This window comes from Montipora foliosa, chromosome 6, assembly GCF_036669935.1.
Source record: "Montipora foliosa isolate CH-2021 chromosome 6, ASM3666993v2, whole genome shotgun sequence".
NCBI classification, from domain to species: domain Eukaryota; kingdom Metazoa; phylum Cnidaria; class Anthozoa; order Scleractinia; family Acroporidae; genus Montipora; species Montipora foliosa.
In genome coordinates this window covers 67,459,436-67,473,893 of record NC_090874.1, presented here as the reverse complement: position 1 = coordinate 67,473,893, position 14,458 = coordinate 67,459,436, and the positions used below count along the sequence as shown (strand labels likewise).

At 38.8% G+C, this 14,458-nt stretch overlaps 1 protein-coding gene across 1 annotated transcript in view; it reads left to right on the top strand.

Moving 5' to 3' along the window:
* Nucleotides 1-12,758, top strand: part of LOC138008234 (uncharacterized) — a 13,157-nt gene extending 399 nt beyond the window's left edge. The window contains exons 2-9 of the mRNA XM_068855494.1: nucleotides 2,055-2,156; nucleotides 5,058-5,084; nucleotides 6,206-6,331; nucleotides 7,607-7,648; nucleotides 8,326-8,433; nucleotides 10,004-10,024; nucleotides 11,117-11,237; nucleotides 12,541-12,758. Coding sequence (XP_068711595.1) covers nucleotides 6,286-6,331; nucleotides 7,607-7,648; nucleotides 8,326-8,433; nucleotides 10,004-10,024; nucleotides 11,117-11,237; nucleotide 12,541 — 339 coding nt within the window. The 5' untranslated portion in view covers nucleotides 2,055-2,156; nucleotides 5,058-5,084; nucleotides 6,206-6,285 and the 3' untranslated portion in view covers nucleotides 12,542-12,758. The remainder of the gene's footprint in view (nucleotides 1-2,054; nucleotides 2,157-5,057; nucleotides 5,085-6,205; nucleotides 6,332-7,606; nucleotides 7,649-8,325; nucleotides 8,434-10,003; nucleotides 10,025-11,116; nucleotides 11,238-12,540) is intronic.
* Nucleotides 12,759-14,458: the final 1,700 nt, after the last annotated feature.

The following is a 14,458-nucleotide window of genomic DNA, read 5'->3' as shown; positions in this document are numbered from 1 at the left end:
GACCAAATAGCCGAAAAGAATGAAAGTTTATTAGTTGACTGATAAAAATTAACCAATTAGCATAGGGTATGTGGGAATGCGATCTGCGATTAAAAACACAGTCCAAACATAAAAAATCACCATGAGTTCAAACACTTCCTTGGGAGTCCTTATTGCAGCACACTGCACACTTTAGACCTTTAATCCAGCAAACCACGAAAATAAGTCCCTGGCTTAACTTTACATTGATTCCCTAATTATGTGGTATGATCACTTTTCATTCAACTAATTTATTCTGGTCTTCCCGTTATCACATGGTGTCTTCATGATCGCCATTTGCATAGCTCCCTCGCTTCCCATATAAACCCTAAACAACCCACAATCCTTCAGTTGCAAGTGGTTCTGTGGAAAGGACTGACTCCTGGGACTGACCCTTAAAACATCAACGATTCAATATTTCCACGGCCACAATTCGATCTTAATCAATCAGTTTGATAATTAGCAGAAGCCCATGACTAGGAGCTTGCCTCTCTGATACACGTCTTTATAAGTCAACCTTCGCGCGTATCTTTCGATTTTAGAACGCCACGAGTTCCTCGGCTCTGCACACACTGTTTTAAAAAGGCCAATCAGAGTAAAGTCATTGTCTAACGAAGACAAATAAAAAGCAGTAAAACTGTATTTAAATCGTAGAAATTTATGTAAATGCGAGTCTCCTGCTTAAGGGTTCGTTCCAAAATAGAAAAAGATACGCGCAAAGGTTGACTCAAAGATCTACTGCATATGGAGGCTCCTAGTAATGGGCTCCTGTAATTAGCAACTATTCACTGAGGTCGAGGTGGCTAGGTAAATATCCACCACTAGCCACTGACACTGAGGTGAATAGTTGTTTTAGGATATACTAAAACGGTGAGATAATATAGCACAAAAAGATGATTTTAACTCATTTATTCCTGCAAAGATTACAACATTTTCGTGCACAAATTCCGCGCGAATTGCTCGGAGGTGAATAACAAATGTATCCTGAGTTTGAGTAGCCAATCAGCGCGCTGGTTCAACGCTATCCACTGTTTTAGTATATACTAAAACCAAATATATTCTTGTTTTACTCTGTCACTGAGACAGCATTCCAGTTTCTTCTTCTTGTTGTTTAGAAATTAAGCCTTGCATTCTGAACCTTTAGATTTCAACCTTTGGCAGTCCCAACAACAGTGGCAATACCAAACTGAGCGAGGATTTTAACAAATTTAAAAACAATTTGTAGTCCAATTCAGCCTAGTCCCTAGGCGTTCCCTCTTGTCCCCATGTCCACGCCAAGTCTGGGAAGGAGTGGGCGAGAGAGCCGCGTTCTCGGCGAGTCTCTCTCGGTGACGTTGGTTTTGACCGAGCCGAGAACACACTAGGGACTAGGCTGAGCCTATTCGTGATTAATTTGGCTACTAAAACTGTCACGTTTTATGCAGTTACGACAATTTTTGGAAAATTATAGTGGCATTGGGGTAGAAGTGATCTGAAACTGGAGAAAAACTTCAATTCAGCAAGCGAGGTTTTTTTGCACGCCATGTCAGGACTATGGTATTTCGCAGATTTAAAAAAAAGAATCGTCTCTAATGGTAAAAAGATACTTGAAAATGTGAATGTGGTAATATAAACAAGTTTAAAGGGAAAATAGGTGACTTCGGCTACTGTCCCTGGCCCCAGAACGTGGAGTGCTTAAGTTGCCTATTAATTGTTCCGGAAGAAAGAAAGTCCTAGATTCTTGCAGTCCTGACAAAACAAAAGCAAGTTAAATTGTTCGCCTCGCTCCAACTTGCTTGCCTTAGTGGTTATCGTACCAAAAATCGTAATGGAAATGACAGTTCTACAAAAGAACGGGGAAACTTGGTTTTATCGCGTGGGCAGAAAAACCCTGCCCTCGATATCAACTTTGTAAAGCGTAGTTAGACAAATGCACGAGAAACAATTTCAGAATGACTGCAAAATTGTAAAAGAGCGGGCACTGCTTCAATGTACAAAAAGGGTAATTAGTAAGAACATTCCTAGTAACATATAAATGTATTTTTAAAAAAATGTAGGAGACCTGTCAATCAAATCAGCCCAAACAAGTTCAACATGGTAACTACGCCTCTTGTTGCAGTTCTTGGAGTGCTGTGTGCCCTTTTTGTCTTTAAAGTACGGTAAGAAGCTTGGTCTTTTCTCAGTTACAAATTCTGTACATACATCAGGAGTACGCGATGAATTGCAGTGGAAAAAAAAAAAACACCTGAGATAGCAAAACTGTGGTTGCGATAGAACACTAATATGTCACGACCCCTTGTTGAGTTCAGTAGACAAAAGTTCATAGCAACCACGCTAAAGTCCTTTACCTACGATCCCATGAATGGAATACATACCTCTTACTAACCGAGTTCGAGGTCTGTACATGTATGTTATTTACCATCTGGGAGGTGCGTATAGCGAAAAACTGTGGCCGAGGTCACAGTTTTTCGCTATACGGACCGACTCCTAGCTTTATTTTTTTCTCTCTCTCTCTCTCTCCTCTCTGAAATCAGTTTTTAAATTGTTGACTCGTACTGAGCTTGATGGCGAATGCAGTAAACGACTTCCAAACGGAATGTTTCAAAGATATATTTTTACTTGAATTCTATTCCACACGCCTCTTTTCTATAAAAAATCGATTTTGAAACACTTACTTCTGTATGTAAACGGATTCGATGTCAAAAAATGGAAATTTAAGGTCATTAAACAAGCTCACGCAACCAGGAGAAGGATTCCGCCCGGATTGGCGGGCAAGATAGAAAAGTTCCTCCCGCTCCCTGAGTCAATCAGATTGCAGGATTCGCAGAATTCCGCCCGCTCGCGCACTGAGAAAAAAATAATGTTAATTACGGACCACGTTTTTTTCCCGTTGATTTATGAGTGCGGCCATAAATCAACGAGACTAAACTAGGCTCCGTAACTTACAGGACGGACGGAGGAAAAGAGGTTAGTAAGATATATATTTATTACATCTCTGAGGTAATTAGGAGTGCGGGAACGGAAATTAGCGGAAGGTTAAGTTGCACTTCCTACCACCAAGGTATACTACAAAAAATTAATTATGCCTCTCGATATAAATGAGGTTGAGTGAGACACCAAACTGTTGAGCTCGGTTTGCAGGGCGGAGAAAAACAGACAGGCCACTTGGAGAAATCTGGCTATGTGCCTTAGCACCTAGCCGGTTTAATAACAATGAAAATATTACATCACAAACTATTTGAAGAATTGATCGCACGCCCAGCAAAGGTAGGCAGTATGTAGTTCCCGGTGTTGTGGTCTGTCTTCTGTGGTGTATCATGGTTGGGAGGGTAAATGCTCGGAGATATTAGCTACACCAAGCTACTCTAAAATCGAGGGTAAAGAAAGATATATGATATATGATATGATATGAGGTGGGGATCTGAAAGCGCACCACAGAAGTAAACTGAGAAAAAAGAAAGAAAGAAAGAAATAGTGGAACCTGGCAAAGGGGAGGAGGAGGGAGAAAAAGTTTGACAACCAGATCAGTCGAGCTTGAAAAGCGAATGAATATTTACCGCGCTTTCTCGGAATGCAACAAATTCCCTATAGGGGATACTTAATAACTGCTCCTCCCAGGAATGACCGCGTCACACTTTGCTGAGTGCATAATTATGCATGCACTATAAATTTTAATTATTGAGATGCATAAAATTTTATTGGCAAGCCAATAACACCTTCTTTGCTATACGATTTTCTATGCATGGGGAAGTAAAGGCAACAAAATTAAAAGTACTGAAATGATTATGACAAAGGCGGACTTAAAATGATTGATATAAAGTAAAGCAAAGCGACCATATTTAATGTCGATAACTCGTAACAGTAATTCAACTGACAAGCCTGAGGTCGACGTTGCTCTCATTTTACTCCCCCTTCTCCATCAGTGATCCGTTTTAAGGGTATTTAAAGCTACTTAAGCTACACTGAAGGAAAGAAGTCGAAACAATGATGTGAGATCCTGGAATCGAATCGAAACTTGGGACCTCTTGCATTAAGGCAGCGCACTAACCGACTGTGCCAAAGTTTCAAAACTTTCTTGATAATAAAGTGGGTTCAAAAGAATTTGAAGCAAGATAACAAACGGAAGTGGAAGAGTGTATTTGATTATTATTTAAAGTGCCACGGGCACCCTGTTTTTAAAACTAACTTAAATCGGCAAGATATTTTTCAATCGTGACTTGGCATATGCCAACCATTTTTAAAGGAAATGATAGAAAACTTGAATGTGCTGCATGAGGTAAACTTCAAAGACTAGTATAATTCTTTGATAAGAATAGAAAATCGACCATTTTTCTACAATACATGTTCAACGCAGACGTTAAATTTATTGGGGATTTACTGGATTACGATAGATGATACATTTTCTGAGCTACAATGCTTTTGTTAAAAAGTTTAACATTAAAATTTGCTGTCTTGAATACTATGAAATATAATCGGCCAGACCATAAATGCAAGTAAAAATGCCAATGTAGTCCTCCTGAAGGCGCTATCGACCTTCTTTCTCCTTCAAAAACATGTCAAAAGTTATATCGATATCTTATTTAAAAGGCTTCTGCCATGTTAAAAGTCAACAAAAATGGTTTGCTGAAGACATTTTCGTTGACACCTTGAACGCTTGTTGGAAAATTACTTACTTGTTAGCATTTCATTGTACGAAAGAGACGAAACTTAAGGAATCTTCACTTAGACCTTGACGGACTAAATAGTGAGCAGGTTGCAAAAGATATGACCGAGGGTTTCTTTTGAGTCATTAAAACCTAAAACCTTTCAGAAGTTACCAGTTTCGTTTGAAATTCATCATTTTCAGTTTGCCCTCAGATAGCGTGCTTGATTGGACAAATTGGCGGATCATTCGACGGTGTTTCCCCGCTGAATGAAAAAAGTCACATTTTGTTACTACTTCTTTATTCAAAGTAGTCTAGAGATGTAGAAAATATCTTACTGAACTCGCTTTCTTGAGTTATGCAGAGTCTCCTTGTTTTTAATTACTTTTTACTTTTATCTGTTGATTTTTCCTTTAGGAGCTGCAGACGCTGCGAATGATACTGGTAAGCTCAACCAAAAGCCTCTGAAATACTTGGCGCATGCTTATTGATCTCTGTAGTGAATTCGTCACAAAGTGTACAATCGTGTTCGGTTTGGGGCCCTAACCAGTGTAACTACACAAAGAGGACTGGGCACGACTAGAGCAGCGGAAAACACCCCGAGCCCCAGCCTCATCACACAATCTCTAAACACACGTTGGCAACAAATGCGAGAGTTTAATTAATGAAGAATTCTAAAAAAAGGAAATACCCAGGAAAAAAAAGCTAATTCTAAACTCAGTAGTAATTTCTTTCTAAAATGATATATAACGTTCATTTCGATGTCGACAACTGTTTTTTCCAGACTTTCTAATCCAAGGCGTTACCAAGGCAAACGTTCACGTTGCCACTAACTTGGAAACCATTCTTTGCCTGTCATATATCACTAGCTTTCTTCTTCTTCTCTCCTTACCGCTAATACCTTTCAAGCTTCTCGTCTATAGCGACAAATGAGTTTTGCCGTGAAAGTTATGGTTGGTTCCTGCTACTGGTTTTTTAGTGGAATGTCCCGTTTTCTCCTATCAACCACTTTGACTTTTCCCCTCAAATACTCTTTCTGTTCACCTTCTTTTTGCAAAGCACATGACGTGCTCCTTTTCCGACATTGATAGGAAATACACTATGCGCTGAGGAATTAACTGAATTAACACTTATACGGTATTCTAACGGTATTCTAATTAACATTAATACTAATGGACTACAAATCCCAGGATGGGGGGGGGGGGGGGGGGGGGATGCTGGCCCTCGCAAAAAAGAAACCCGAAAGGAGACCAATCTGGGCGTGCAAGACGGTTTTTTTGACTCGTAAAAGAAACCATATTTAAAACATTAAAATATTGAGACCAAAATCTGAAATATACAACCTGAGCGAGAGGACGAGACTCCCCGCCCCTTTCACATGAATCCCCTTCCCCTCCCCTCCCTTCCCGGGCTACAAATGACACTGAGACAACAACTAAAAGATATAAGCAAAAGGATGTAATATACAAAGAAAATAATCTTGGTGACTATGCAGATAGCTCACATTATGATTATCAATTCACATTACGATTGTCACTAAAAACCCCACTTTTTCTTTATGACAGTTTGTGATAAGGACGAATTGCCTGAAAAATGTCCCGGATGGAAAGCAGCCGGACACTGCACAGACAAAGTAAGAAAATTCATGGAAAGGAAATGTAGAAAGACCTGCGGACTACCATGCTTGCCAGGTATTCCATAATTTGTAACATTTACTTACTTGATTTCCCTTCCCTTTTTTTACCACAGTCATTCGCTTCAAATCTTAACTGATTTTGACATGACTTTCAACTGCAATCGTCTCCTACTGGGGTGACTGTGTGGAAAGTTGGGCTTTGAGAGGGACGAGAATTACTAGAACCACAAACCGATTTGTGAATCTCAGAAAACGGGAAACTGCTGTGGGACTTCAAAATACAGACAGACAACAAGATTGAACACCACAAGCCTGATATTGGGTATCAGATAAGATAGAACGGGATTGTGTGATAAATGAAGTTGCTTGTCCACTTGACACCAGAATAAGAACAAAGAGAAAGAAAAAATTGAGAACGTTTACTACCAAGAACTCAAGCGGGAGTTGAAATGAATTAGGAAAATGCGCAGAATAATGGTGGTGACAGTCTCACATATGGTGCGTTAGGAACTAAATTATAACTGTTTGGGAAAGTGGTTAAAAGAGATTATTAATACGGCATGTATATTAGAGCCATTAAGAGAGCTTGTTTTACAGGGAACCGCCGCCGGAATCCTTCGCAAAGTCTTATACGCTTAAACCCTAGCTTTCATCCTTATACCCTTAACCTTATACGCTTAACTCCCAGTGGCCACTTATAGATTTTACTTTGTCTTATGCCAGACGATTTTACGCGGGCGGTGGTTTGATGTCAGGGAAAGACTCCAGCAAGATTCAGCAGCTGTGCATAATGGGCAAATAATAGAAAAAAATAACTGGCCTCACGGGGAGTGTAAGCTTAGCCTATTGGTCTAAAATAGATTAACTGTAACAATTTAAAACAATAAATAATACTACTACCAGCTGAATGAAACGTATAAAATGATATAAAAAATTATACTTAACTCTCAACAGGAGTCATGAGCTGCTGCTCTAAATATAGATAACCTCCACTCCCGGCAATTTTCAAGGAGTAGGAGAGTACTGACTTTCGCATCTGATTCAAGACTGTTCTTACTCTTCTTCCAACCTGGTCTTTTGCGTTTCGATAAGTTTCTTCCGAGTAGCCTCCCAGGACGTCGATGATGACGTTATGTTGGGTAACATCATCTCGGGAACTGCTGCTTTACTTCTTACCTCAGCGGGGGATACTTCATTGTCTCCTTCCTTTCCTTATTTATTTATTTATTTTATTTTATTATTATTATTATTATTATTATTATTATTATTATTATTATTATTATATCACTTTCTAAAAAGATCTCAGTGCTAATTTTTGCCTACCTTTTAGAGACCACGCGCAATCCTAACACGAAAGCACCAGCACCTCCAGGTAACGAATTTCAAATCATGTTTTTCTTTTTTAATTCGTTTCTATTCAATTGTAGCATCCCTTTAAAATCCAGGTACCGTTTATTTCATTTTTCGGCACAGGATAAAAAACAAATGGCTAAAATAACGATTCCCATAAAAAAAAAGAGAAAAAAAAAATATAAACACGAAAATAAAATGGCGCGAAGTGGCTCGAGGAATCCCTGAATCACATTGTCCTCTCGATTTGGCCACCTCTGTGAACAATCTATCCAAACATTCCCGTAATGCGACAATTGTGCCAATCTCCTATATTGTTCTTCTACTTGGGGAAAGTCTGGGATACCACTCCGAGGACCCTTGCCGAGTACGTCATCTGTTTATTTCGTTCATCAGAAAAAAACAAAATAATAAGAGTGCAATTTCAACCAATTGGAAAATGGAACAAGACTTTAAGAAACATCTAGATTATTTCGTTCTTTCGAAAATGTTCTCAAAATCATCTAGCCTAGAATGGGAAATAGTTTCAATAGAGAAGAATTTGCTAATAGCGATTTTCATGCTGTTTTCCGCCCTCCCATGCATTCATGAAAAGGAGAAAAAAAGGTGCGAATGTTTGTTACTCGGCAGTGTAACGATGTCTTGAGCAGTTTTTCTGCTTTGATATCTCTTACACTATCTTGACTTGTTAATTGTTAGCATTTTGCCGTGACCGTGATTCGAAATGTCAGGAGAGGAAGAAAAATGGTCAATGTTTAACCAGCAAGAATTTCATGGAAGTGTTCTGTGGAGTCACGTGCAATACTTGTAAGTAAAATGCCTGTTGAACTGACCGTGATCATGTCTTCCAATCTTTTTACTCGCCCGCCTAATTCAACATAAGTGTAATATTTAGTGAGCTGGATATGCGTACAGATGGTCTGGATCCCATCCTTTTTCAGTTCTCTTTTCTCTGAAAATGCACGTGTCCAGTTTCAAGTTCTCCATGACCGCTGAATAAAAACACCGAGGACGCATTTTTACAGGGTTAGCCTCAATCTGAAGTAAATAGTATATTCACAAATACTGGCAGCAAGGTGCCTGAAATTTGAAACTAAACAATACACAGAGTAGTAAACAAGTCATCTTCTCGCTAGCCTGCGTAGCAGCCGTTTTCCTTTCCTTTTCCAAACGCTCGCGAAGGGGACGAGACGAAAACTGCGAGAGACCCAGTCCCCACTTCTCTCTATTTTTTTTGCTCACGCCAGGCGGTCGCTCGCTTGTCCTATCGCCGCCTGGAAAAGGAAAGGAAACGGCTGCTGCTGCGCAGGCTATCTTCTCGCTGGAGTTGTAATGGACCTTAATCACACTGCGGCCATCTTTAGTCCCGAGGGATTGAAAACTTTTGTTTTGCTCCACCGAAACTCATTCCCAAACATTTCAACTCGAGGCTCGGGATACCAAATCTATTGTCTATGGCCAATATGGCCGCCGCGCGAAAAAGGCCCCATTTGTGAATATACTCAATTCAGATCGATAAGAGTTGATAAAGGTCGAATTACCACCGTAAAAGATTTGAAAAGCCGACGTTTCGAGCGAATGAAAGAATTTTGGGTGTTGCTGGTCTTTTTTTTATGAGGGTGGAGGAGCTTTGCCATTGGTGGAAATATGGTAACATGAATTTGTGAATAAATTAATGGGATGAGGGGAGTTCAATAATTCCATGACAAAGTTACTCCACACCCTCTTATAAACCAACAACACCCACAATTCTTCCATTCACTCTGACGAAAGGCTAACGCTCGAAACGTAGGCTTTCCAAATTTTTTACGGTGGTAATTCGATCTTTATCAACTTTTTCAAAGGTTGGTTAACTTTATCCGCTGGATAAGTTACTATCCAGAGAATAAAATATATATAGTATAGATTAAGTGTTGGGCAAGGTTCTCGTACACGCCTTCACTTAGATGTGCTTGGAGCGTGTATATTGACAGAAAACTGAAATCTTTGTACTGCATTAAATGGAAACTGTTGGATAGTGACTTATCCACAAAATAAACATATCTGCCTGTGAGCAATTGGGGCTAGATCATTGAAAAGAGGTCATAAAACAAGAAATGGAACCACGATCTAAACAGGGAAAAGGGAAAATGTAGGAAGTCCTTTAACAACATCATGTTCTGGCCTTGCGGTCCTTTCCACCATCAAAGAAATCCAGGCACAAAATTTTAAAGCTTCTCTGACCTCGCTTCGAATCAGCAGAAAAGTCTGCCAAACGTTTAATTTACCATGACGTATGTACCATCGAAGTAGATTTAAAAGACTTTAAAAAAAGAATTAAACTTCACGTCTGACATGCGAACTGTACTTTGTTGAGCATTTTTTTTTTTATATTTAGGTAAGGAACCAACCGATGCTGGTAAGTATGCGATCGAATACACGCATTAGATTCGATCAACGCTTAATGCACCTTCGGATAAAATTAGCACTTTATTGCGGACGACGAAAAAGCCCTATCCTTTATCGTGTCAACGAAGTTTTAACAGATGGTCAGGAGTATCGCACTTGCCCTGCGCACACCACTAAAATCAAATCTTAAAATATTTAGCTTCTTGCCACCATACCGCCTTTTTCATAGAGAGACTAAACTTTGATAACTTTGCATCACCCTGATGAAGACATTAGAAAGTTGGCTCCTTTGCTACATTCAAAAATATTTAACCAGAGCAGCATGGCCGCCATCACAGTATTCGTTTGTTTGCTTGCAAATCAGCCCTTTTTGTCTCGTTCTTAACCTTGAACGAGGTAACAAGGACGAATTTGCAAGTAAACAAAAGAATATTAAAATGACGGTCCTTTTGACACAGGGTGTATGTGTGATTGTCAACCAAATCTTTTTTGTCAACCAGACCCGAGTTGCTCGAAGTATTCTTGGTTTGCATGTGACGTCACAGCGGCCATGTTGGTTGGTAAGAACAGTAACCTGTCTCTCCGCTGGGAACGAAACTTTATTATTATGCAAATTCTGCGAAAAGAAATGTATTGTATTACCAACCAACAACATGGCCGCCGTGTCACGTGGGTGCAAACCAAGAATGGTCAGCGCTAAACGGTGTTTTAAAAATACCGTGGAAACCTGTAGGTTTTAACACCTCTTAACCAACGGTTCGCGCTAACCAGGTTTCGTGAGCAACCGACCCTCGGATGCAATGTGAAGCTTAACTACCGCTGACTCAGTCAGTGCATTGGGTTGTTCAAACCCTCAAAACAACTGCATGATAAACAAAAATTTGGTTTTTCATCAAGGGAGTTGATAATGTAAATTGGCCACCGTACAGAATCTCTGTACGGTGGCCAATTTACATTATCAACTCCGTTGATAAAACCAAATTTTTGTATACTACTTCCCCTTCATGCATGATAAACAGAAGCGCACTTTATCAAGAAACAAAATATCGCCCGCACATTATAACGTTATGCCTTTGCTAGTGGTCATGTGGTCTTTTTTTAGAATGCGTGGATAAGGAAAAAAATTGCAAAGAGCTGATGGACGATGGGAAGTGCCGAACAACTTCACCCTATCTCGAAACATTACGTGAAAACAAACTGCGTGGCCACGTGCAACTTTTGTAGTAAGTGAAAGTAAACCTGTAGAAGTTCCTGTCGCTAAAAAATAAATCTTTCCGGGGGTTTCGGTTTTCGCACCACTTTATAGGGGACGGAAGGCGTTTTTTATATCTGCAATCCAAATTAAGCAGTTGCAAATGATTAAAGAAGCTTGGAAATAGTCAAACACACAACGTCACCATGCCATTTCGCTTCACATTGTTGTACCATTTGAGTCATGTAATGAGCCTTTTTTTTGCGATTATTTATCAATCTGCTCTACGATCATTATTCACAAAATACCCAAAGCTAAGAATGCATAGTTATGAAGTGTCATCTATTTTGGCGCGAAATTTGCATTGTTCAATTTAGCTCGTTATGCAGCCCTCGCTTATACCATCAGGACTTCGATATTCTGGCGAAAACGATTCCGTGTAAACAATTCCACACCGCATCGATTTTGACGCGGTTTCGAAGTCATGAACCCGTGTCGATGTGAAACCGCGTTCGTGTAAACGCTGCCTCATGGTAAGGTGTCGTGACATTAAAACGTAATAACTTTAAAATTTTAATGGTACCTTAAAAATACAACAATACGGTATTTTAAATACAAAGCTATTCTAATTGGCACGAAAATACGTTAATTCTTACAGGTTAATTCAGTGAGAAAATCGGTGGAAATACAAAGCGCGGCAAAGGCGGAACACAAATTCAACAAAAAGCCTCGATCGAGCCATTTTCGATCGTGACGAGCACATACGAGTAACATACGAGTACATGCGAGTAACATATGAGTACACACGTGTAAAACGAATAACATACGAGTAACATATCTCGTCAAAAGTGTAGTTAACCAAACCGTAAATTGAAAGCTAAAATGATAAAAGAGTGCTTAGGCCTAATCACTGTAACGAGCGCTTAGGCTTAATACTCGTATGTTACTCGTATGTAATCAATTGTTACGCGTATGTTACTCATGTACTCGTGTGTACTCGTATGCCCTCGTGAGGTGTCCTAGTCACAATCGCCATTTTCCTCTTTGTCAGTAATGGATTAAGATTCTCTAAGAGCTAAATTCTGTTCAGCTAATCTAAAGTTAAGGGAATAAAATATTAAATATGAATTCCTTTTAGAAATTGATAGCTGTCATTAACCTTCCACCGAACTATTTACTTGCCAAGACTATTACTTGACCTAAAGCTAATGGTGACTCAAATAAATTAAAATTTAAGTTTTAGAGTTTTCAGTCACGATGCTGTACGTCAGCGTGGTTTTTTGATCAGTTATCATTGAAATGATTGCCGCCATGTTACTCTCTTCTCACAACAGAGCCGCCTTCTGCTGGGAGTGGTTCAGGATCATGATCTCTGTTCTGCCGTTGGATAACCGATACCGCCAATCAAGTGATTACAACAAAAGATACATTCAAAACAGGGCGCAGAAAACTTAGTGATATATATTGATGATAGTTGACCTAACTTTCGGCAATAGGTGATTGTCATGTAAAAGTAAACATTGTAGTAAATAAAGCTGTTGTCGGAAGTGAATATTGTGAGTATTTAATCTTCTGCGCAGCGTGCAGAAGGAATGTCATCGAACCTTGTCAGCTTCCTCCCAGACCGCCAGCTTGTTCCTGCTATGCGACAGGGCTGCCGTGCAAAAAACGCTATACCTTCTTTTACAATGCTTACCTATAATAATTTACAATTACTCGATTACGTAATCACACAAACAAATTTCCTATATATTAATAATATAATAATTTCTCGTTAATAATAAGGTCAGCAAAAATTTAACCAATATACGGATATGCGACTAAACAGCGTCCAAGAAGTGAAAGGAAATACCACAGCACTCATTCCCTTACAAATTGAAGCAGCCAAGCTACTTAACCTGACAAATGGTGTCCATTTCGCCTGAATTCTTTTAAGCTCAAGTTGCTTCGAGAGGCGATAAGTTTTTCAGTGTTGTATTTATCCTTGACTATAGCTTCGAAAAGTGAAAAGAGAGGAATTCGATAAAGTTTACCTAAAATTATAAAATAATTCAGAGCAGGTCCTTAACCTGATCTAATATTCCTTGAATAATATTCCCATAATCAAGTTTCTTTTGTTATTTGGTTACTCTTAACCAAAAATTTTCAAATTAAATCCAAAAATCAGAAGAGTGAGGAGACTCACTCACCTTGTTTTTTTTAATACCATAATACTCTTTCATTGTCCCTCTAGTTTCTCTTGGGACCATTATAAGTCCCAAGAGAAAATAAAAACAATGCTTTAATACGCAAAATTTTGGAGGGACAGAGAGTACTGCGGTATTTTTTATATTGGCTAATTAGATTGTTGTCTGTTTTCTCCTTCGAAAAAGAAGAGCCAACCAGGGATCATCTTCCTTTGGAAAAACAGTTTATTTTTCTCTCTTGTTTTCAATCCCTTTGTTGAGACCACATAGACCTTCTAAGCAGTCTCGAAGAGTATAATTTCAGGATTCATGGAATTCTCCCGTAAACGATAACGAAAGTAAAAATACTTACCATTAAATCTTAGGTACCACGTAAAAAAGAGGTTTCGCAGTTTTTATTGTTTACCTTACCCTGGAAGCCTGGAAGATACATTTTACCGCAATTCAGTTTCCTGCTGAAATCATTCTCGGCAAATTCTCGACAAACCAATGTCTTCAAATTATTGTACACTTCAAAGCCGGGCTAACTGCGTTGAGAATAATTTTCTTTTCCTTCCAAATATTATAAAACAATCACTAGGACATTCAGTTACGGGCCGAGGAAACGGAGGGCTATGGCCCCTACCACTCATTTAATATGATCCATGTTGTGGGGCTAAAATTAGGCACTTGAACTTTGGATTGGAACAGTAAACATTAGATCAGTTCGATGATAGTGACAAAGGTAAGGGCGGAAAAACTGCGACGGGAAAAGTTTACCGGCAGAAACCCTTACAGTACAAGAAACACAACAAATAAATAGAATTTATCCAACTTTATGGTAAGTATACAGAAAGCGTTTAGCATCAGATAGATCTCTTATCGGTGGATACTATTTTCCAATGATTGTAAAAAATATATAAATCCATGGCAATCTATGTTATAATAATAATAATAATAATAATAATAATAACAACAACAACAAATAATAATAATAATAATAATAATAATAATAATAATAATAATAATAATAATAATAATAAAGGAATTAAGGAAATCCGTTCTCCTCTTTTGCAAACTTATGAAT